The sequence below is a fragment of the Dipodomys merriami genome, unplaced genomic scaffold, assembly GCF_024711535.1.
Source record: "Dipodomys merriami isolate MVZ:Mamm:240054 unplaced genomic scaffold, mDipMer1.0.p SCAF_25, whole genome shotgun sequence".
NCBI lineage: Eukaryota > Metazoa > Chordata > Mammalia > Rodentia > Heteromyidae > Dipodomys > Dipodomys merriami.
Genome location: NW_027203937.1, coordinates 8,935,526 through 8,960,315, shown reverse-complemented (window position 1 = coordinate 8,960,315; position 24,790 = coordinate 8,935,526). Strand labels below are relative to the sequence as shown.

Here is a 24,790-nt window from a genome sequence, read left to right as displayed (position 1 = left end):
CTATGAAGTCTTTTACGTATTCTTTGCTTTTCTCTTCAGCTATTCCAAATCTTCGCTCTCTTTGCTCTCTCCAGCCAGTTGCCTGCTCTTTGCTCCACCTTATGGGGAATATTGAAAACATCTGGCATTCCCTTCTTCATACCTATACATACTCAGTCAGAACGCCACTGCTTCTAGTCTCAAAGGGATGCACACCATCTTAGTGGTCATCTGTCTGGGCTAGTGAGTCCTTATAGCTCTTTTTGGAATCTTGTTTGTTTGTTTTGCCAGTCCTAGGGCTTGAACTCAGGGCCTGGATACTGTCCCCGAGTTCTTTTTGCTCAAAGCTGACACTCTACCACTTGAGCCACAGCACCACTTCTGGCTTTTTCAGTTGATGTTATACTGAGAAATCGAACCCAGGGCTTCATGCATGCTAGGCAAGGACTCTTATCACTCAGCCACATTCCCAGCCCCTCTGTTGGAATCTTAATATCAAATATTTCCTCCTGTATTTTTATCTCCTTGCTCTGCTTTGGTCTCTCTCTACACCCAACCTTTTGCTTTAATAATTTACAAATGAGTTAACAGAATAGTATAATAATGTAGCATCTGATCATACCACCTGGATTCAGTCATGTTCAACATTTTGCCTTTTGTATATGTGCATATATGTCAAAAATGTGTTACAGCCAGGCACTGATGGCTCGTGCCTGTAATCATAGTTACTAAGGAGCCTGAGATCTGAGGATCTTGGTTCAAAGCCAGCACAAGCAGGAAAGTCCATGAGACTTACCTCCAATAAACTACAAAAAAGCCAGAAGTGGATCTGTGTTTCAAGACTGGTAGAGCACTAGCATTGAGCAAAAAAGTTCAGGAACAGGGCCCAAGCCCTGATTTTATGTTCAAACCCTAGAGCCAGCACCCCAAAAAAAAAAAATACCCAGAGTCACATCCATGTAAGGTAGAATGGTTTATCAATGAAGAGCAAAAGGGTTCAGTCGATAGTTAACGTGCTCCATTGCTTTTATGCTTATGACAAGGCAAAACCTCATGGCACCCAGGAAGCACAGAAAATAAAGAGGCAGAGTCTGCTATGAGATATATCCTTCAAATGCATAGCCTCAGTGACCCATTTCCTCAACTAGACTCTACCTCCTACTTTCTACCACCTCCCAATGCCATCAAGTTATGAAGCCATCACTGGATTAATCCATTGGTTAGGCTTGAACTCTCATGATCCAATCAATCACTTCAAGGAAGTTGATTTCTGAACATGACATTAGGTATCAAGCCTTCACATGAGCAATATGAGTAGCTACCCAGGCTGCTAGTATTCACAGTGCCATGGCTTTCCAGAACTATTGATATTGGACTGCAATTTTTATAATCGTTGTACCACTGGGAATATTGTTTTCCAATGACTCAGTTTATTAACTGTCATTGGTGAGTTCAAAAAGGCACATACTTGGGCTAGGAAGGTAACTCAGTGGTAGAGTGCTTGCCTTGCATGCATGAGGCCTTGGGTTCGATTCTCAGCACCACATAAGTAAAAAAGCCAGAAGTGGTGCTGTGGCTCAAGTGGTAGACTGCTCACCTTGAGCTGAAGAGTTAAGGGACAGTGTCCAGGCAGAGTTCAGGCTCCATGACTGCCAAAAGCAGAAAAAGGCAAGTTCTATTCAGTGTGCTTGAAAATGAATATATTTTCTACTTATTTACCATGTAGACCTCTGTAGCACAAACACTAAACATGTAGGCCAACCATAGCCTCTCAGATGTCTTAGGCTACAATACAATAGTCTCCTGATATTGTGGGTGTATGGTTCTGGGAAGACTACTCTTGAAAAACCAAAAGTGCTCAGGTGCACAAAGTTCAGTACTCTAATGTGGGTGCTTGATTTATTTTTCCCATAAATCTGCCTTTCAACGAATTTAAATTTTGGGCATTGGCACTTACATTAATTACACAATGCGCCCTTTGACTTAGGGGAATTACCGTAACTTTTGCCTTGAATTTTAGACACCACATGCTTTTTGGAGGCATGTTTTTACAAAATGAGGCCAGGGAAGCAGCAGGTCACACAGTTTAAGCACAATTGGCAATAATATGTGGTTTGCCTGAGCTGCTTTGCATCAAGTGAGCTGCTTAATGCATGTGTCAGAATCAATTTTTTAGTTTTACATTGATTCTTTTTATATTTTGACTGTTCTACATGTTATAAATCAACTAATAAAGCAAACTTGTTGTACTACATTCATAAATGATGATCTCCAGATATTGGTCACACCCTGGAAGGACAGCAAAAAGCCCAAGGTTGGAACAAGATGAGTGGTTTCATTTGTCCAAGGAAGATCTATCCTGTCAACTTGTCTTAACTCCAGACCTATAAAGCACAACATCATTATCCACTGGAGAGGAGGACATTGATCATAAGGACCTACTGCCTCAGAGGAGGTAGACATCACATGACAATGTAGGAGGGGTAACTTCCCTGATGGTAGTTGTGGGGAGAGAGAAGGTAAAGAGATGTTACCATTCTCATAGAGCAAAGAGAACCCACAAATCGGCCCCCATCTATATGACTCAGTCCTAAGGGTCAATAGTAACCTTTTTTTGGGGGGGGGGTCCGGTTGTGGGGCCTGAACTCTGGGCTTGGGTGCTGTCCCTCAGCTCTTCAGCTCAAGGCTAGCTCTCTACCACTTGAGCCACAGCGCTACTTCCGGCTTTCTTCTTTTTGCTTATGTGGTGCTGAGAAATCGAACGCAGGGCCTCAGGCATGCAAGGCAAGCGCTCTACCACTGAGCCACCTTCCCAGCTCCTCAATAGTAACCTTTTGTTCACCTGGTAACCTCAAAAGTATGAACCTTAGGTTTTGGAAGTTATTTCTTACCATACATTCATTATTCTTGGGGCTGGGAAGGTGGTTCAGTGGTAGAGCGCTTGCCTTGCATGCATGAGGTCCTGAGTTCGATTCCTCAGCACCACATAAGCAAAAAGAAAAAAAGCTGGAAGTGGTACTTGGCTCAAGTGGTAGAGCACTAACCTTGAGCTGAAGGGCTGAGGGACAGCGCCCAGGCCCAGAGTTCAGGCCCCACGACCAGACCCCCCCCCCCAAAAAAAAAACATTCATTTTGCTTTACTGACTCCTATTTGCCTATATTGTAAGAGATGGTTTTTTATTATATAGTAAGAGATAATTTTCTATTACTGGCTCTTTTCTACATGGACTCCCTGAATAAATTTATCCATTCACCAATGTTTACTACTAATACACTATAATAAGTCATATCTGTAGACTATCCAGAGACCAAACTTGTATGTTAGTTTATGTCTTCATTCAATTGAAAGTATTTTATAATTTCCTTCTTTCTTTAATCCATGAATTAGTTGTAAATGTGTTTGATTCCCAAAATATGAAGGACTTTTTCTGATTATCTCTTTGTGAATGATATTTACCTAAATTATTCTGTCTAGAGTATTTCAAAGGGGTGTAATAAGTACAATCATTCAAATTACCTATATCTCTACTGATTTTTCTCTACACTATCAGTTACTAAAAGAGATGTTAAAATCTCCCCCCATGCAACTGTTAAACTTGTAAATATCAGAAATCTTTTTCCCGAACTAGAGGGAATCTTGGAAATCATCTGAACTGATAGTTGGAGTTTTTTTTAACCGACAGTTCTTATCCATTCAGATCAAACAAATGTTTTTTAAACAATGGGACAAGAAGTATAACTCAGTATTAGAACATTTAGAGCCCCTAGGCTCTATCCCCAGAACCAGAAACAACCCACCCCACTGTGTATGTGTGTGTGTGTGTGTGTGTTTGTGTGTGTGTGTGTGTATACATATATATGTATGTATGTACATATATCCATAATGACACTTGGATTCTTTGTTTTTTTGTGGTTCTTTTTTTGTTTTTTTTTTTGGTCCGGTCGTCGGGCCTGAACTCTGGGCCTGCGCGTTGTCTCTCAGCTCTTCAGCTCAAGGCTAGCGCTCTACCACTTGAGCCACAGCACCACTTCCGGCTTTTTCTGCTTATGTGGTGCTGAGGAATCGAACCCAGGGCCTCATGCATGCAAGGCAAGCACTACCACTGAGCCACCTTCCCAGCCCGACACTTGGATTCTTTGGTAGACCCGATTTGTCAGAATTTCATGGGATAGATCTCATATTAATATTTCTGTAAAATTGTCTAGGTGAAGATGTGGCATTGTGGCTCAAAGTGGTAGAGTACTAGCCTTGAGCAAAAGAGCTCAGAGACAGCACCCAGGCCCTGAGTTCAAGCCCCATGACCTACCACTCACACCTTCAAAAAACAAAACCACTAAAACTGTCTAGATGCTTCTAATGTGTAGCAAAACAATGCTGATCTAAACCTCATAAATAAGGAAACATGGGTATTAAAGATTTTGTTAAAGATTACATTAATACATATAAGATTAATGTTTTATCTAGACAAAGTCTAGATAAAAAGCCCAGGCTGACCTTGAAATTAATGTCTTTCCCCCACTTTCTGAGTCCTGGGGCTGGCATGACTTTTTTTCCTGGTACAAACCCAAACTGGACATTCTAGGTAAGGTCCTTTTCCACTGAGTTACATCCTAACCTAACTTACATATTCCTTTTTTTTTTTTTTTTTTTTTGGTTGGTTGTGGAGCTTGAACTCAAGGCCTGGGTGCTGTCCCTGAGCTCTTTTGCTCACTAGCACTCTAACACTTTGAGCCATAGCTCCACTACCAGTTTTTGAGTGGGTAACTGGTGATAAGAGTTTCACAGGGACTTTGCCCCAGCTGTCTTGGAACTGGGGTCCTCAGATCTCAGCTTCCTGAGTAGGTAGAATTACAGGCATGAGTCACCAGTGCCCAGCTCTAACCTTGCATCTTAATCCAAAATTCTATTACCCATTGGGCTTCCTTTCTTATTACAGCATGTTGAACAAAGGTTGGCAGCACATTTCTTTGAATTCAGAGTCTATACAACAAACAGATGCTTTCTGTGTTCTTGGCACTGTTGACCAAATGAGCAGAAAAATAGGCTCTGGAAACCTGAGGTTGGAAGTTTAACTGATGGGAAAGTATAAAGATTACTTAGACCTAGAGAAGTATGGTAGTGTGCAATTTGTATGCCTTTGTACAACTAATACACAAAAAGCAAGAAGAGCTCATAAATGTTACTCAGTTGCAATTTTTCCTTTAAGTTGTTGGACCCATTCCTAGTGTGTTTGATTTATATGAGGTCCCATAAAATTGGTTTGGAATTCACCATGGGGCAGAAGGAGAGGAGGTAATAATAAAATTAAATTAAAACTTTCTCATTAAAACTTAAGTTCTCATGTAAGTTTATGCTTAGCTAATATATTCTGACATTTGGAACTATATTAATTGACTATCCTTTTTCTAGCAAGCCAATATACATAAGTATTAAATTCTAGTTTGTTCTTGTAAGGTCTGCCCTGAGCCATGCAAGCCCAGTACAGACACCTCCCTACCTCTTGGCTAAGTTTCTGCCCAGTCACCTTCCCCTCCTGCTAGGTCACATCCTGGGCTACCCAAGGTCACATCTCCCATCTGGCTGTGGGAGGGTCCCAGGCCCTGAGGTCACATCCGGATCCAGTATGGCCACACCTCTTCCTGTCCCTGGCCTGGGAGTGGGTCGCCCCTCTCCACCATGCATGGCAGGATTTCTTTTCCTGCTACCTAATGAAACCTACCTATTTAATATACCTTAGAGTTTTTTTATACTGCCAAAGTTGAAGCCAAGCCTGGTTCCCTCCTTTATTTCCTTACAAGAATATTTTAAGTAGATTAAGGGAAGATCTCTTATTAAACATACCAAGTTATACATGTCTTAAGTCAAAATAGTTACTTGAGAAGAGATTCTGAAATGGCTGGAAAACTTCATTGACCTAAATATCACAATAGTTCACAAACTATGTTTTCTATATTTTCACTTATATTAAAGCTATTTACAAATTATTGTTAAAAAAAAGACTGCATTATAGTGAGAGGCATAACAGGCACTGAAATGAGAAATACCTGTGACATCTCAGGTATTTTGTCATTCATGTCTTAAATAATCTGAGAGTTGGAAAAGAAACCCTTTTTGAGAATTTTACCCTTATAGTATTCAAGTAATTGACTGAAGGTCAAGGTCATAACACTAATGAGTGGCAGAATCAGTATACTCTACTGTCCTAAGGGGAAAGGGCAGTTCTGCACTTACACCCCCATTTCTCAGTGGAAGCATGTCTCTGTGAAATACCTTTTTTTCTTTTTGTTGACTCATGGCCTTTAGCTACTTGAATAATTTAGGGTTAAACAGATTAAATATTCTGCAATATTTTTTCTCTGATTAGTCAAATGCCTTTCAACTTGAAGTAATGTGTAATGTAATGAGAGAAAATTATCTCTCAAGGAAAAATTAATCACCTGGGTCTTTTTTCACCCTCTAGTAGGATCCAGTCTTACAGTTCTCTTTAGGTGCTAAACTGAAATACATGACCATTTGACCTGTCTGTCTTCCTTGCAGCTCTCTTCACAAGATGAAGCATTTTCTGCTAACTAGAGGCAAAAGGCACCCACTCCACCAAGAGTCAAGTGTTTGTGCATTCCTTGCCTGATTTGAGAAGGAAACGATAAGGCATGACATAAAACCCAGGACTTACCAGCAGCCTTTCATTTTGTATTAACTTACTGCAAATGACTCCTGCACTCAGATCCAGGAGCTATATATGTTTGCTATTGATTATGACTCCAGTTAAGAACAAGAACAATCAAAAGCATTGTGAAAATAAATACTACCAAGAAGACTAAAATAGAGCTACAGAAACCAGTAGTGGCTTAAAAAAAATTTTCCCACTTAGAAGACCTAAGCATAAGCTGTGTGTATTTGGCAAAATAACTATTTCATTAAGCACTAAGAAGATTAGCTTTCCTAGGGGTTTCAGCCTGGCTGGTAACAGATGAGAGGAGATTGACTAAAAACAGTTGCGCACACATTACTTTGAAGAAACTAAAAGAACAAGATTAACTGGAGTCAGTGCCATTGACAATATGCTGTAAGTCTTCTCTCTTAATCTTGAGGTAGATCTTTCTTAACACAGGGCACATGGACATGGTCACTAATACTAAATCTATAAGGAAACCTAATTAGTAAATCAGTCTGATTACCTAACTAAATAGTAAATAATCAATGGCCTAGTAATGATTCTTTTAGATGTGTAGTATTGGTTATTATTCATTATATGCCAGACACTGACATTTTGCCTGTAATTTTTCATGTAATTCTCAGAATAAAACTGTAGAAGGTAGTATTAGCTCCATTTTAGAGAAGAAAAGATGATGCATAGAGGCATAATAACTTGTTTATGGTCACAGTTGGTATATGATAAAGCTAGAATTCAAACAGACTTGTTTGTAAAACCATGCTCTTCCCATAAATATTAAAACAAAGGTTGCTAACTACCTACTCTATGTTCTGTTTTCTTTGTGGAAAAACAAAAAATTTATTTCATTCAGAGCAATAATATTTCCCACTAATGCAATTTTATTTTCCAGCCTCCTCCTACCTCACCCCCAGTACTAGCAAGTGAAATGTAAGTGGAGGTGTTGCATGGAACTTCTAAGAAGTCTTAAAATGAAAGAATTGGGCTCTTCTTTCTCCCTAATGCTACACTGGTACTAAGACATGAACTCAGTAGGTAAGGCTCTAGCTGTCCTCACCAGGGTGGGGAATATTGGGTCTCTGGCTAGAAAAGGCCCACAAATTCATTTGGTAGATCATAAGGCAGACTGGTATGTTTCTCCTATGCTTCTCATTCACTGCCATCTGCTCAGCTGCCTGTATTGATGATTTGTTTGGCCCTGGGATGATGTTAAAAAAAAAACCCAAATGGCCTTTGGCACTTAAAAAAAAAAAAGATCCCTAACCCTTAAAAATAGACTAGAAGCTGGGCTTAGGTGGTTCATGCCTGTAATCCTAGCTACTCAGGAGACAGATCTAAGGATTGTGGTTCAGAGCCAGCCCAGGCAGGAAAGTGCATGAGACTGTTATCTCCAATAAACCACCAGAAAACTGGAAGTGGCGCTGTGGCTTAAGTGGTAGCCTTGAACTGAAGAGCTGAGGGACAGCGCCAAGGCCACAACCAACAACAACAATAATAGAATAGAGACAAGCAGAGCACTGGAATCACCATGGAAGCACCGTACTCAACACAGGCCCGCAACCTCTACACGTTTCATGGAGAAGGACACATTCTCTTCCTCTTCCTTCTCTTTCTTTTTATTTTGTTTTGTTTTTTTCTTTTTAGTTGTGGATCAAACCCAAGGCCTCACATGTGCCTCACAAGCAGTCTTAACACTGAGTTATAAACTCTCCATCCCTTTTTAAATTCAACTTTTCAGTTTGAGTACAATGCATCCTGATTATCCTCACTCTCTCCCCCTTCTTTTTATCATTCTCCCCATCTCTCCCAATTCCATCCAAGCCCTTAATCTTTTTTCTTGTTTAACACATACTGTGTATGGCCAACTAATCCTAATGAAATACCATTTATGTCAGGATTTCACCTGTATTTTGCTTTGCACAAATTTCTAAAGTCCAATATTTTTTGTCTTAATAACACACTGATTAGTAAAATAACAGACTGGCCCAAGTAGTTAGTAATCTCTTTCTAAAACACAAAAGTAGGGCTGGGAAGGTGGCTCAGTGGTAGAGCGCTTGCCTTGCATGCATGAGGCCCTGGGTTCGATTCCTCAGCACCACATAAGCAAAAAGAAAAAAGCTGGAAGTGGCGCTGTGGCTCAAGTGGTAGAGCACTAGCCTTGAGCTGAAGAGCTGAGGGACAGCGCCCAGGCCCACGACTGGACCCAAAAATAATAATATTAAATAAAATAAAACACAAAAGTTGGTGTGTAGCTCAGTGGTAGAGCACTGCTTGCCCAGTATGTACAACACACTAGGTGCAGTCCCCAGCACCATAACTCCTTTCACTCCCACCAATTCAAACATTGTTCTATACCTTCTATATGTCAGGTGTGTGTATATGTGTGTAGACATATACATATGTGTGAACTCATTCTGCACCTAGATGCCTATAGATGCTATCGTCCCTCCTAATTTGTACTAAGGGTGAATCAAATTGGTTGTTCCTTCCTCATGTATACTTGGAGACACACTACAGACAGTGACTTCATGCCATTGTTTCATTAATCATCCCATGATTAACTTTATGGAATATATATCATCTTTTAAAAACAAGACTATCTGGGGGCATAGCTCAAGCGGCATAGCATTTACCTCACATGCACAAGGCCTTTGCACTCTTCATTCCTTTTGTCCAGAATGCTTTCTGTATTCAACACAGGGTATTAATCTTTGTCTTCCTTTAAAACCTGTTCACTTCCTGATCAGTAAGGAACTTCCTTCAGTAATTTTCTTTCCTTGCAAAGTAAGGTATAAAAGCTATAAAGAATGTTAGGCCTAATACAGTTCCTCTTTTTTTGGGGGGGTGGGGGTGGTTAGTCATGGGCTTGAACTTGGGGCTCAGGTGCTGTCCCTGAGCTCTTTTTGATAAAGGCTAGTGTGCTACCATTTTGAGCCACAGCTCCACTTCTGAGTTCTAGCTCTTAGAGGTTCCTCTCTGAGGAAACTATATTCAAAATAAGTTTTTCCAAACTTATTTTGATCTAGATGTGAAAATACAATGATTCTCTGAAAATCTGCATAAACTCAAAGGATAAAAATGAATGTAGGACCCAGGAGCCAGTGGATTATGCCTTAATCCTAGCTACTCAGGAGGCTGAGATCTGAGGGTCTTGGTTCAAAGCCAGCCCAAGTAGAAAAGTCCACAAGACTTTTCTTTTCAATTTACTACCAAAAAGCCAGAAGAGGAACTGTGGATCAAATGGTAGAGTGCTAATCTTGAGCAAAAATCTCCAAGACCCTAAATTCAAGCCCAAGGACAGGCGTGTACACACACACACACACACACACACTTAGGATATCTTAAAAGTTTTTTTTTAATCTTTAGGTATACAAAGGAGGTACTATATAAAAAGCACTTTATGAATGAAATGCATTTTGATTAGTGTTGTTCCTTCAACATTCTCAGTCCCCTTATTAGCATTTCTTAATTGTTCCTTTAAAAAGATTTCCTTGTAGAGGCTGTGAAGGTAGCTCAGTGGTAGAGCGCTTGCCTTGCATGCATGAGGCCCTGGGTTTGATTCCTCAGCACCACATAAGCAGAAGAAGCAGGAAGTGGTACTGTGGCTCAAGTGGTAGAGCGCTAGCCTTGAGCTGAAGAGCTGAGGGACAGCGCCCAGACCCAGAGTTCAGGCCCCATGACCAACCAAAAAAAAAAAAAAAAATCATTGTGCTATTTCTATGCATATATACAATGTACTTTGACCAAACTGAACCCCCTCCTTCAATCTGTATCTCCCCTCGTTCCTCTCCTACCACTATTTTGTTTTCGGTGGACTTCATTATGCTATTTTTATACCTATGCATTATGCATTTTGATCGTATTTACCCCATTGCCCTCTTTTTCCTCTCCCCTCTTTCATTTGTTCCCACCACTACCAACAACAGTCCACCTTTTGTAATCATGTGTTATTTTGGGTCTAGATTCCACAAAAGAGAGAAAGCACAGAGGCTGGGAAGGTGGCTCAGTGGTAGAGCGCTTGCCTTGCATGCATGAGGCCCTGGGTTCGATTCCCCAGCACCACATAAGCAAAAAGAAAAAAAGCTGGAAGTGGCGTTGTGGCTCAAATGGTAGAGCGCTAGCCTTGAGCTGAAGAGCTGAGGGACAGCACCCAGGCCCAGAGTTCAGGCCCGACCGACCCCCCCCCCCAAAAAAAAAAAAAGAGAATGCATGAGATATTTATCTTCTGAGCTAAGTTTATCCTATTCAACATGATACTTCCAGTTTTGTTTTGTTTTGTTTTGTCATTTGTGGGGCTTATATCAGCACCTGGAGTCTGTCTCTAAGTGTTTTATCACTATTTTAGCTCAATGCTAGGGCTCTGTCACCTTGAACCACAGCACCACTTCTGGTTTCTGGTAGTTAAATGGAGATAAGAGTCTCACAGACTTTCCCACCCAGGGTTGACTTTGAGCCTCAATCCTCAAATCTCAGCCTTCAGAGTTAGGATTACTTGAGTGAGCCACTGGTGCCTGGTTTCCAGTTCATTTTTTTTTCCAGTCTTGGGGCTTGAACTCTGAGCCTGGGCGCTGTCCCTCAGCTCTTCACCTCAAGGCCAGTGAGCACTCTACCAGTTGAGCCACAGCGCCAATTCCATTTTTCAGGTGGTTTATTGGACTTTTCCTGCCTGGGCTGGCTTTGAACCTCAATCCTCAGATCTCAGCCTCCTGAGTAGCTAAGATTACAGATATTAGCCACCAGCAGGCCGCTTCCAGTTCACATTTTCTGAAAGGAACATTGTGTGTGTGTGTGTGTGTGTGTGTGTGTGTGTGTGTGTGTGTTTGTGTGTGTGTGTGTGCGCGTGTGCGTGCGTGCGTGTGTTTGTGTGTTTGGTCAGTCATAAGGCTTGAACTCAAAGCCTGGGTCCTGTCGCTGAGCTGGGGTTTTTTGCTCAAGGCTAGAGCTCTTACCACATTGAGCCACAACTCCACTTCCAGTTTTCTGATAATTAATTGGAGTTAACAATCTCAAGGACTTCTCTACTGGGGCTGGCTTTGAACCTTGATCCTCAGATCTCAACCTCCTGATTAGCTAGAATTACAAGCCTAAGCCACCAACACCCAGCTATGGCTATGAACACTGCATTGTATATATGTGCTATATTTCCTTTATTCTTTTATTTTGGGACATGTAATCATATTCCATAGCTTGACTATTACATATTTGCTGCTATTAAAAACAGGTGTACAGGTGTCTCTATTATACATTGATTTATATTCCTTCAGATGTGTTTCCAAGAGTAGTATAGCAGGATCATAAAACAGTTCTGATTTTACTCTTTGGGTAAACCACCATAATGATTTTTCATAGGGCCTACACTCATTTGCATTGCCAACAACACCCCAACCAGCCTCCCCATAGGGCCTACACTCATTTGCATTCCCAACAACACCCCAGCCTCCCTAGCCTCTACAGCATCTGTTTGTTTTCAGGACAGCCATTCTGATTAGGGTAAGATGTAATCTCACAGTTACCTTGATATGTGTTTTCTTTTGGGGTAGGGATGCTGAACATTTCTCAATATATATGTTTGCCTTTTGTACTTCCTTTGAGAACTGCCTATTCAGTTCATTTTCACATTTATTAGATTAGCTATTCTTTTTGGTATTTAATGTTTTGAGCATTTATATGTTTTGGTATTAATCTTTTGTCCAATGAGTGGCTTGTAAAGATTTTTCCATTCTGTGGGTTATCTTTTTATTCTCCTGTTTCTTTTGCTATGCAAAAAGTTTGTAATTTAACACAATCTGTCAGGTTTTTTGTTTTTTTTTTAATACCAGTCCTGGGGCTTGAACTCAGGGCCTGGGAACTGTCCTTTTGGTCAAGACAAGCACTCTGCCACTTGAGCTATACCTCTACTTCCAACTTATTTGGTAGTTTATTGGAGATAAGAGTCTTGTGGCTTTCCTGCTCAGGCTGGCTTTGAACTGCAATCCTCAGATCTCAGCCTTCTCAGTAGCTAGGATTACAGGAATGAGCCACCAGTGCCCAGCCCATCTATCAGTTTTTGTTCTTTGTCCCTGAGTACTTGGGGTTCTATTCAGAAAGTCATTGTTTATGCCTATATATTCAAGTGCTCTCATGATATTTTCCTGTAGTAGTATTAAAGTGTTAGATATTAATGAGGTTTCTTACAAGTAATGGAAATAGAATATTTCAGTTCCTTAATTGTACTACAGTTCTGGAAATATTCAAATGTGAGCACCTGGCCAAAACTCATGAGGTTATGGTTTAAATATAGCTCCAGGTTTCATCTCTTTGCTGCAGATGAGTTCAGCAGTATGTAAATAACATATATCAGCTGCAGTCTGCCAGTTAGCAGACCAGAAATAATTGAATCAACAGATGATAATGATCATCAGATTTTTCATAACACAATTCTCCTATTTGCCAAAGAATTATTTTTAGAGCATGACATTGCTGAGATGAGAAACACAATAATCTAAATATTTAGATCTTCAGGGAACAAATTATATTTATACCTACCTTCCAGTCATCTGTAATAATGAATATATGGATGAGCTTTCAAAAATTTGATGCAAGTTTGCGATTTGTCCCATTTACCTAATGAAACCAATGCCTAGGTGAACTAATTTGTACCAAAAATGGAACAAAACGAAAAGCTTAAGAATCAAGATTTTTCCTACAACAATTTGCTTTACTAGCTCATATGAAATTGCCATGTTTTGGTCTATAGGAACATTAATTTCATGTAGCCCAAATTTGAGCAAGAAAACCTTTAAATGACAGAATCAGAACATGAATTTCTGTACTTTTTTGGCTTTGGTACTGAAGATTGAATCCAGGGCCCTGTGTAACTTAAGAATTTGTTGTACCACTTAGCTACACACCTTGATATGCTTTTGTTGTTCAGCTGTGGGGCTGAAATCATCCTATATAAAAATCATTTCAGTCTTCTGCATGTGGATATCCAGTTTTTTCGGTGTCATTTGTTCTTTCTAAGAAAGGTGCAAAAACAACAAAAACAAAAAAAAACCCATACATTGGAGAAAGGACAGTTTTTCCCCAATATATGGGTTTGGGGGGGCATTTTTACTAATGAGATAGTTGTAGGTATGTGGGTTCATTTCTGAGTTCTCTATTCTCTGTCACTGGTCTATTTTTTGTGTTTATGTGCTGGTCCTGGGGCTTGAACTCAGGGTCTAGGTTCTGTCCCTGAGGGTTTCCCCCCCCCCCCCCTCAAAGCTAGCAATCCATTACTTGAGCCACAGCTCCACTTCCCACTTTTTGGTATTTAACTGATGATAAGAGTTTCATGAACTTTCCTACCCAAGCTGGCTTTGAACCACAATCCTTAGATCTCAGCCTCCTGAGTAGTTAGGATTACAGACATGAGCTACCAGTTCTCAGTACACTGGTATATTTTTATGTCAGTGCAATACTATTTTGGCTATATATTCTCTCTCTTTTTGGGGGGGGTTCCGGTCATGGGGCCTGAACTCTGGGCCTGGGCGCTGTCCCTCAGCTCTTCAGCTCAAGGCTAGCACTCTACCACTTGAGCCACAGCACCACTTCCGGGTTTTTTTCTTATGTGGTGCTGAGGAATCGAACCCATGGCTTCGAGCATGCAAGGCAAGTGCTCTACCACTGAGCCACCTTCCCAGCCCCGGCTATATATTCTCTATAGTATGTGTTATTTTGTTTCTGTTGTCAGTACTGAGGATTGAGCTTAGGGCCTTATACTTGTTAAGCAAATATGCTGCCACTTGAGCCATCTCCCAGCTTCTGTAGTATGTCTTGAAATTAGGTATGTTGATGCCTCCTCCATCTCATCTCTTCATGCTCAGATTATTTGGGTTATTTTGAGTTTCCATACAAATTGTAGGATTTTTTTAGTTTGGCTCTCAGTGTCAGAACTGGGATTACGGTTAATATTCTTGATTCCTCATGTAATACTCCTAATTTATCATTGGATAAAGCATCTCTCTCATCACTAAAATTAGCACATAATTTTCACATCCTGAATATATACATGGAGAAGGCCTTAAAGGGAATCTACTTCATTGAGGAAAAAACATGGTAAAAAATGCTGAATATCAGATGTTAGCCATTTACAGTAGCCAGTTGGAAATGTGGGCAACAGGAAATGTTTATTTATATACAAGTACATGGGAAAGCAATTTCCATTTAGCTTTTTAAAAAACTGTTACAAATAAAAAGGTTTCATTAAATACATTCATTCTTAGCACACAAAATACATTCTTTTTACTTTGACTCTTAGTATGAATTATTTCTTAATAATAAAAAGCTACAATGAACAGTCAGGTGGTTTGATGATTTCATGACCTTTTTCCAAACTTTTAAAGACAGTCAATATAGAAAAGAAAATATACCTTTAAAAATGTTTCTTTGTTGAATCCCAAAAGATTAGCTCTCTTCAGCATCACTTATAGCTGTCCTTGAGAAATTATCTGAGATAACAATGCAATTTCTACAAGCCTGCAGAGTTTTCATGAAATTATCCTATCTAAATGACAGACTCAGAAAATTTCTTTTGTATGTATTGGAAAATTAACAATTCAGGGGTCTCCTAATTCATCTGTTTAACTAAAATCAGAACTTGCATTCTCCAAGAAGGACTTAAGAGGTTCTATTTGAATAAATTCAAATGACTGGATTTTTTAGGTTCATTGCTTTTAGGAGAGATGTGGTAACACGCACATGCGCACATGCACACACACACACACACACACACACACACACACACACAATTCATCACATAATTGTTCATAGCAGCATTACTTACCCAAAAGGTGGAAACAACCCAAATGCGCATCAGCTCATGAATGGGGAAATAAAATACAATAGAATACTACTTAGCCATGAACCATATTTGGATTCATGTTGCAATATGGATGAACCTAGAAAAGTTAAATATGAGTAGCCAGATGCAAAAGGCCACATATTGTAGGATTATATTTCTATGAAATGTCCAGAATAGGCAAACCTAGAGAAGTAGAAAGCAGATGAGTTGTTGCCAGATGCTGGGGACGGAGGAATGCCTGCTAATGGACACAAAATTTCATTGGGGGGGATGATGAAATGATCTGACATTAGTGGTAACACTGCACAAGGGGTGACCATACTAAAATAAAATATTGAATTTTACACTTTTAAATAGTGAGTTTCCATGGTATACGAATTACATCTTCATTTTAAAAAGAGGTATATAATTTTATTTAAAAATATTTTTTCAAGTTCCTGTTCCAGTCCACATTTTTTATGTTGAATTTTTCATAAGTCACAGAATGTTTCAACAGAATGTTTTCAAGCTAATGCACACAGGTTATCAGTGGCTTATATTTCTGAAGGGCTTTTTGTTAAGTAAAAATAATATTACATAGACAAAGCATACCTTGTAATATTTGCACATTAACATTTAAAATTAAGTACTATGCTTATATTGAAGCTGACAATTAGGTTATATATAATGTGTATATGAATTTTACTGAGATCTTATGCATAAACCAATAGCCAAATATTAAAAATTGAGCTCATAAAACTCAATGATCCATCTGTTTGTTGAAATGTGTATGTTAAACACTCAAGTTTTAAGAGAGCTAGGAAAAGGAGAGAAAGCAAGGATTTTTTTAACTCTTTATAAAGCAGCCTTGCTAAATATTTAATTAGCTGCTAACATCCCAGAATTATATATTTTGCATTTTACTTCAGCCCTATACTAAAAGTCATGCATTAAAATGTGTGTAGTAATATATATATACACACATGTATAGTATGTGTGTGTATATATATATATACATATACATATATATACATATATATATATATATATATATATATATATATATGGCACACTTCTTTTTTACCAAAATTCTTTTCTTAGGTCCTTATTATTTGAAATCTTGAGAAGATTTTTTTTTCCTGAAAACAGTGGTTTTACTCATGCACTAGTTCAACTAGGTTTATGGAGCTTCCTTTTATATCATCAAAGGAGCTCCAGCCATCTTGTACGTGTAGAAGATATGTCAATGAGTAAAAATTAAAGCCAGCATGCCATTCATTTGAAATGTTCTACAACATGTCATGAAAAACCCAACCAGCCATAAAGAAATAAGAAAAAAGTTTTAAAAAATTGAAGTTATTTATCAAATAGCCTACAAGAAAATTCTACTAACATCTTTCAATTATATAGAATGAGAGAATATTTATCCTACTGGTTACATTGCAGAAATCAGTATTTAGCAGCTTGGTTTTCCAGAGGGCTAATCACATTTATTATTGTTATTTAATCCAGGCATCACTGTGCAAACCTTAAACAATAAGCTGGGGCTGGGAAGGTGGCTCAGTGGTAGAGTGTTTGCCTTGCATGCATGAGGCCCTGGGTTCGATTCCTCAGTACCACACAAGCAGAAAAAGCCAGAAGTGGCGCTGTGGCTAAAGTGGTATACCTCTAGCCTTGAGCTGAAAAGCTGAGGTACAGCGCCCAGGCCCAGAGTTCAGGCCTCATGACCAGCAAAAATAAAAACAACAACAAAAAAATAAGCTGTGCACTGTTCAGCCACCTGGTAAATTATTCTAACAGACCAGATTTCTTTTGTTATTCTGTATATGAATTTTCGTTTTATTAGGCATTTGGCACTCCATTTCAAAATACAGTGCACAAATAGAGGGGGGAAAAGACTTCTTCGGTATTGGTAATTACATTCACAAATAATGTCACATATGAAAGTAAATTCTAAAAGTAGATCATATAACTGGGTTTTATGACTCCATTTTTACCAAGAGATAGAAATAAAAGAGCCACACTACCAGAATCATTCTTCAATAATGAAGCATTCAATTATGAGGCAGTTATCAATTATAACCAAAGAAGAAAAATACATGTATAATTGGAGTTAAACAATAATAAGCTTATGATCTAAATGTGATTCCAATAAGAAGCTAAGAGTAAATACTTATTCTGACATTCACCAAGGAAATAATTATCACCTTAAATATTAGCCAGAAGGGAAACAGAATAAATGCCAAGTATGGCTCCTTAAAAAGATATGGATCTGCCCATTTTTCTTCCCATGGAGAATGAGATCAAGAAGAGGTTTCAATTGCATTGTGAGGTATTTCAGCTCTAAGACTGAGTTTCCTGATATTAAGGAGTTTGTAACCCTGGAATTGCCACCGAGAGACAGGTGGTGGGATACAATGTCTTTCAAGAAATATGTGAAGAAACCAACTATTGACAGTAATGTCTAAAAGCAAGTCAAATTTCCTTTTCAGAAATGGAATTCCCTTCTTTAAAGGCAGAAACTTTTCTTTGTTTTGTCAACTATTTCAGTGTTGCTGTAGCCAATTTCAAGGCGTTCCTCCCACCTTAGCCTCCCAAGTGTCTTAAAAGTACAGGCTCCTGTCTCTTCACTGGGGAGAAAAGAACTAATATTGGAATGCTATCCACTGAACATTGCAGCTTCAAGTTATCTCATCTAATTTGCACACTAATCCTGACAGGTCTGTCTCATCTGTAAGAAAACTGATGCTTCAGATATTGTGTTTTGCCTAAAGTCACAGGTAACTTGTACATTCTGGGGCTTCTTACACCTAAACTAGTCCCCCTTCTGTGTATCTCCAAGCTACCACCTACCACAGATTTCTTCAAGTACTAAAGCACAGAATGTCTGATTCTGCTGTAAGTCAGTGGAAAAGTAAAACTTTGATTGGTGTACTTCAGGAAGTCAATGGAGAACTAACTGCTGAGTAGCCTTTGTGCTCTTGTTCAGAGGAGTCAAAAGTTTCACCCAAACTAAAGAATATTTGTCCCCATACTGATTCAAGGCCAACGACTTACTTTCAAAGATGAAGGAAGAGCCATCAGTCTATCAAGGATATCAGTTCTTTTGCAAGTGAAACAATTTTTTCCATTAGCTTTGATTAGCAAAAATTGCTTAGAATTATTCAAATCAAAGTTATGATAAATTGAAACTTTCAAATTAAAGACCTATGGTTTGTTACTTTCTCCACAAAGTAATTTGGCCTCAGCTCTGTTAAGCTCACTTTCTCAAGAGAATCAAGGAAACCCATCAAGTGCCATTCAAGAGTTTTCTAAAATCTCTAAAAAAACCCCAAAACAAAACAACTCCCAAGTGATATGGGTCAACAGATGTTAAATTGGACATATTTTCATGGGAAAAGTATTTTAAATATAGAATTTTAGGTTGTTGAATTATCTAGGTCAATCCCCAACCAATGCTTGGATCCCTTTCCATATTACCTTTGCTCAGTTTTTAATCTACCTCCTGCTTTAAAGAGCCATTACCATCGGTAGGCCTTTCACAGTGAACCAACTGTTCAAGCAAATTGTCCCTAACCTAGAGCCCAAAACTGTAGCCCTCTGGCCTCTATTCAGTGTGTCTCATTCCACATCTTTGAATAATAGACCATCTTACTATGATGTACTAATTATATTCCCTTCCTCCAGAATAAGTCTCACAAAATCCATCAAGTATTTTTCAAATGTCTTACATTTTTACAATTCCTTCACTAGGCTCAGTTTGTTTTAAAATTCAAAGTATGGCTCTCAGATGTATGGTAATATTCCAACCTGATGGATTTTAGGAAAGGAAAGGAAGTTTCATCTTCCTTATCCTAACATCACTATTATTAACAAGTAGTCTCTTCACGTGATGAAATAATCAGTATGTATAACTGTGTGTACAAGGAAAGGCAACTTACCTTTGAAAAACAAATAAGCTGATATCACAAAGCCAAAAATCCCAAAAGAAGAAAAGACATGCTTGCTTCCTTTATCTTCAAATTATATTTAACGACTACTTATGTGGAATGGAATTATTTTTCAGAAGGATGAAATGCAAATGTCTTTGTTAGTGCTTTGCCTGTAAAGTCTCAAAAGTCTTTTGTGGGTACATTAAGACACACCCATCAGGACTATGGTTGAAGATAGAAAATAACCAGTTGTAGTTAAAATAAAAATGAAAACAAAGAAAATACATAAGAAAGGAAATTTCAAAGAGCTAATGGAGAAGTGATCTCTACATATTTATGATATTAAATACATAGTTCTATAGGAGTAAGAAAATGTCTGTCTTTAAGGCCATTGGTATGACATACATATAAAAAAGTGTTTTCTGATTATGGCATCTTATACTGTGGATTTATTTAAAGAAAAAAAAAAAAGATGTTTCACTTTAACTAGAAGACCAGTTCAAAATCATTTGCAACTGATATTCTAAACAAGCCACTTCCAGAAACGTGCTGCTGGATCTGGAGGAATTGTGAGATCGTTTAACAGACAGATGAGGAAAATCATTGACCAACGCAGCCCAAGTTGCCAAGCACCCTCCCAAAGCATAGAGCCATGACCAGAAGAAAGCTGAGGAATCCAGTCCTGTGCTGATTCCCCTCCCTTCCTCCAACAAATCCAATTGCTTTCAATAACCCTAATCAAAACATCTTATTTTGACCAGTAGTTTTTACTACTTTTTTAAACCAAACTCTAAAGCAGAATGTGACATACTGTCAAGTCAGTTCATTTGCATTTCCTTATTAGTTATTTCTTAGCACTTTCCTGGAGGGGGTGGGGGGAGAGAGGCTAACATAAAATGACTAAAAGCCAGGAAAACAAAAACAAAAATGAAAGACCAGGAAAAGTAAGTGGTTTAACATAATAATCTATAGAAAACTGGCACTATATAATAAAGAAAAGCTAATAAAAACATACAAAGGAACAATAGCTCTGCCACAAGTACAGGAGAAAGCACAAACTTCTATGAGAACTATAATCTATATATAGTCATAATATCACTAGTATTAGAAAATTACATTGTTTCAAAGGTTTTCCCAAGTATGTGTATGTATTTTCATCAGAAACGGGGGGCGGGGGGAGGGGGGGGAAAGACCACACATTCAACAGGCGTATTAAAAGAAGAAAATGATCACATTAAAAATGGAAGCCGACATGGACTCCAATGTTGTTAAGCTGAAACAAATTAAATTATGATGAAACAATGCTTATCCACCATATAGAAAGAAGGCTCATTTCAACACACATTGCCCTGACAATAAGAATGATTAGACAAACCAATGTTTAGGTCCTGACCTGGATTACAATGAGTTAACATCTATTGTGAAGTACAACTTGAATTTCTACTTAACAAGAAAAACAAATTATTCTTGGCACTAAATTGTTTATCCAACTGTTTATTGCACTATTGTTAGTGATTGTTCTCAAACTTGAGATGTACATATCAGTAGACAAAAGTCCATAAGGCCTAATCTGAAAGTCACTGAACTAAGAAAAAAGAAACAAAAGCTCCACATATTCCTGTGTCTCTGCTGATGGGCCATGCATGCATGGTGGCTGTCAGCTAGAGAAAGACTACCAGGAGTTTAAGAATAGAGGTCACCGTTCTTCTGGGTCTGATCAAGAGAAGGTACAGCATGCTAGGCCCCAAGGTATAAGAATTCTATAACACAAGCCTTCAACAATCCTAGCTTCCCAGGAGGTGGAAATCACAGTTCAAAGCCAGCTCAGAAGTCTGTGAGACTCTTACCTTCAATTAACTACCAAACAGTTTAAGTAGATCTGTGGCTCAAATGGTAGAGCGCCAGCCTTGAGCAAAAAGAGCTAAGGGACAGCAAGTGCCCAGATCCTGAATTCAAGTCCCAACACACACACACACACACACACACACACACACACACAATATTCTGTAAGTGTGGCCCAAGAAGCTGTTAGGCTAGAACCAAGTTAATCAGATGTAACAAAACCCTTTACATTCACAGATCAATTATTTTTTAAAACACATTAGCTACTCTGAGACCAAGTTGGGTCATCACATGTTAGGGACATTAGATTTGTGTCTCCAAAGAAACATTTTTCTCACCATTAAAAAAAAATAAACTCAACTTTCTACCTAGATTAACTTATTTTCTGATATCTTTAGTTACTGGCTTAGAGCAAGAAGTGAGGAGGGAAAAGTAATCATTATAAATTATTTTGGTTTTTATCCAAGTGATTTTTCCTTTCTATAGAGACATTTAAATTTTCTGGGGATTGGCCTTCCAAGAACAGTGGAACCAACAAGAAGTAAGAGTCCCTTCACAATTTGTGTACATGTCATCTCATGTGAAAAGCCTGGTTATTCTGGAGCCTGACAGAGAAGTGCCACAAATGCTTTATCAATATCAGGCCTGGCATGACTCAACCCTTTCCAATGAAATAGCTTTCAAACATCATCAACACATCAGAGCTGAGACTGTCACCATCTACAGCAACAATGGAATGACATGTCATATCCTTATTCCATACTCATCCCTCAGGTCTGGTAGGCAGCAAGCTGCCCAAACATCTGCCAGTACTGACAGCATACAGGTTTAATTACTTCCCCAATTTGCATGCCTATCAGTGAACAAATGGGAAGGTATGAGAGTATGGCACTGAAAAAAAGGAATCCATGCTCAACAGCACATCTTCCTACTTGACTCCTGTTTTAAAACTGGCTAAGTAAAGGCCTAGATTCCTCCGTTTGAATTGGAGATTTTCTGTAACACATGCATATCAGAATGAGAGAGAGAGGAAAACCAAAAGGAGACCAGGAAACAGAAGAGAAAGACACAAGAATGTCTTGTCATGGATCTGAGAGTAACATTGTTATGAGATGATAAATGACAGCTCATCCTGTTTCCACATACAGGATTTTTCAGTGAAGATATACAAAACTGGTTTGTGAGACTTCGTCTGTTGTTATTCTCACTTACCATACTAAGATATCTACAAAATCTTAAGCCTTGGTCTGTCCAAGGATAGTACCAGGAAGTAAAGAATATGACCTGTTATTAAGGACTGCGCTCTGCCTGGAACCCTGCTTTGCAGTCCATTAATCCACAGTATTTTGGTCGTATCTGTTCAGTTTTTTTCATATTATGTTCAAAGTCTTACAACTAATTGTTGACATTAGAATAGCATTAATCATTCTTATTTTTTCCAATCTTTATTTGCTTAAAGGGCAGGAAAACTGAAATAATAGAAGAAAACTGCCAGAAGAGATTTAATGGGGAATAATGAAAGTGAAAAAAGGATCCTCTTTTCCAACAAATCTAGTCTAGGTAATAATGAGACTTTGAAAAAGAGTGCTGATTCATAGATTTCCCCCAGTTTCTTTTTTTTTTTTTTATTTCTCTGGAATACATGTAAGGACATCGAAGTACTAAACATGTTTGGTCTGTGATAGCACCAAAAGGAGTCATGGAGCTTGTATATATTATTAAAACAATTAAGTGTTACTGTTGGGCATGGGTAAAGGTTTCATTTCATGTTTACTTCCCAAAGTTTTTGAAAGTGCCTGTGGACAAAAGAAATAACACTTTTCAAACTCTCCATGGTGGGGGGGGGGTCATTAACACCCACCACAGAGGTAGTACTTGGCCTTGCCAGTTTGGCTGTCTCTGGTGGACAAGACAACAGGGCCACCAGGAGATTACCACTGAAGCTCTACAGAGCAGCGCCGCCCCCCAACCCGGCATGCACCCGCTGACGTGCAGGAGGGAATCCTACAGTATATTTCCCCCTGGACTATGTTCAGGAATGCGCTTTAACTTGCTTTTTGAAAAAAACAAAAGCAACATGCTCTGCAGATCATGGAGCGCTTGGTGCAATTTTCTCCTTGCTCCAGCTCCAGACTGCAAAAAGATGAAAGATAGGTTCTGCTAATGCTGGCCTATGGACAAGGCCCTTGGCCTGCATGCTTTGTAAGCTCAGGAGCCCACAGGATTCAGAAGGTCCGAGAGCGGGGGCCACAGTCATCGCCGGAGCTCCCTAGCAACTCATGGCCCCGTCAAGGGCAGCTGCTGATTCCTCTTGCTTCTCCTCGTCTCTCAGCCTTTAGTTGAAATTACAGCAAGTCAAATAGCTGATGCTTTTCCCTTCTCCGGGTAAGGGGGAGGATACATTGTTCACCAGTGTGTTCTGTCTGGCTTCTCTGATGAGTCGGCATGCTAAGTCAAGGAAGAGTTTCTCTACGTTATCTGATTCCTTGGCTGAAGTCTCCAGGTAATACATGTCCTGAGCTTCTGAGAATTCCTCAGCTCTCTGCTGGGAGACCTCTCTCCTGTCAGCCAGGTCAATCTTGTTGCCTGTAACAGTGGTAAAAAGAAAAGAATCACCATATCATTGTGCACAGGATCAGAGCCATCAAAATTCATTTCCAGATCTGAAGTCCCACTAGACAGATGGACTGCGATTACAGAAGTGCTTATTTTATCATACCAATGCTATTTCTAACAGCAATGAACCACAAACAACCCAGATACCCATCAGTCAGGCACTGGTTAATAAATAACACTGCGTTTGCACAATATAATATCTGTCCTTGAGAAAAAAATTAAGAATATTCTATATACTACCATGAAATAAGAAAACTACAATTCCGCACAAAAAGCAAAGAGAAGCCAGGTGCCAGGGGCTCACACCTGTAATTCTAGCTATTCAGGAAGTTTGGACCTAGAAGATTGAAGTTTGAAGCCAGCCTGGGCAGGAAAATCTGCAGGACTCCATCTCCAATTAACCAGTAAAATGATGAGCTGGAGGCATGGCTCAAGTAGTACAGGGGGGAAAAGAAGGGAAAAAAAAAAACAAACAAAAATATATAATCAACAACTATTCTCTCTTTGATAGAGGGAATTATGTGAAAAAAATGTATAGACGTTTACATAGACATATAGTCTATATTTCATTTCCTTTTTAAGAAAAGAAGAAATAAAAGCTTAAAATATAATAGTTGCATGAATTTTTGGTGGGTAATATATTTATTTAAGAATGCATAGATATATGACAATTTGTTTATCTGATTGGCCTTAGGAATGTTTCCATGTAGGGACTATTACGTTTTTTTTTTAAGTCTGAGCTGGATGCTGGTGGCTCATACCTGTAATCCTAGTGACTCAGGAGGTTGAGATCTGAGGGTCCTGGTTCAAAGCCAGTCTAGGTAGGAAAGAGTCTCTCTGACTCTTATTTCCAATTAACCACCAAAACACCAGAAGTAAAGCTGTGGCTTAAAATAGTAGAGCACTAGCCTTGAGCACAAAAGCTCAGGAATGGCACCCAGGCC

General features: G+C 39.0%; 2 protein-coding genes across 7 annotated transcripts in view; one reads left to right on the top strand and one right to left on the bottom strand.

Moving 5' to 3' along the window:
• Ddias (DNA damage induced apoptosis suppressor) overlaps window positions 1–7,435 on the top strand; it is a 31,426-nt gene extending 23,991 nt beyond the window's left edge. The window contains exon 6 of one of the 3 annotated variants that reach the window (XR_011374940.1): window positions 6,518–6,594. Coding sequence is in view for 1 of the 3 variants with exons in the window: in XM_070034902.1 (XP_069891003.1) it covers window positions 6,518–6,608 (91 nt within the window). In the remaining 2 variants the exon portion in view is untranslated. Of the gene's footprint in view, window positions 1–2,254; window positions 2,303–6,517 lie in introns of those variants that run through there. The other 2 variants (XR_011374941.1, XM_070034902.1) reach the window with 2 other exon arrangements.
• Window positions 7,436–15,347: 7,912 nt separating this feature from the next.
• Window positions 15,348–24,790, bottom strand: part of Rab30 (RAB30, member RAS oncogene family) — a 95,627-nt gene continuing 86,184 nt past the window's right edge. For all 4 annotated transcript variants that reach the window (XM_070034900.1, XM_070034897.1, XM_070034898.1 and 1 more), the window contains one exon: window positions 15,348–23,816. In XM_070034900.1, coding sequence (XP_069891001.1) covers window positions 23,566–23,816 — 251 coding nt within the window. In that variant the 3' untranslated portion in view covers window positions 15,348–23,565. The remainder of the gene's footprint in view (window positions 23,817–24,790) is intronic.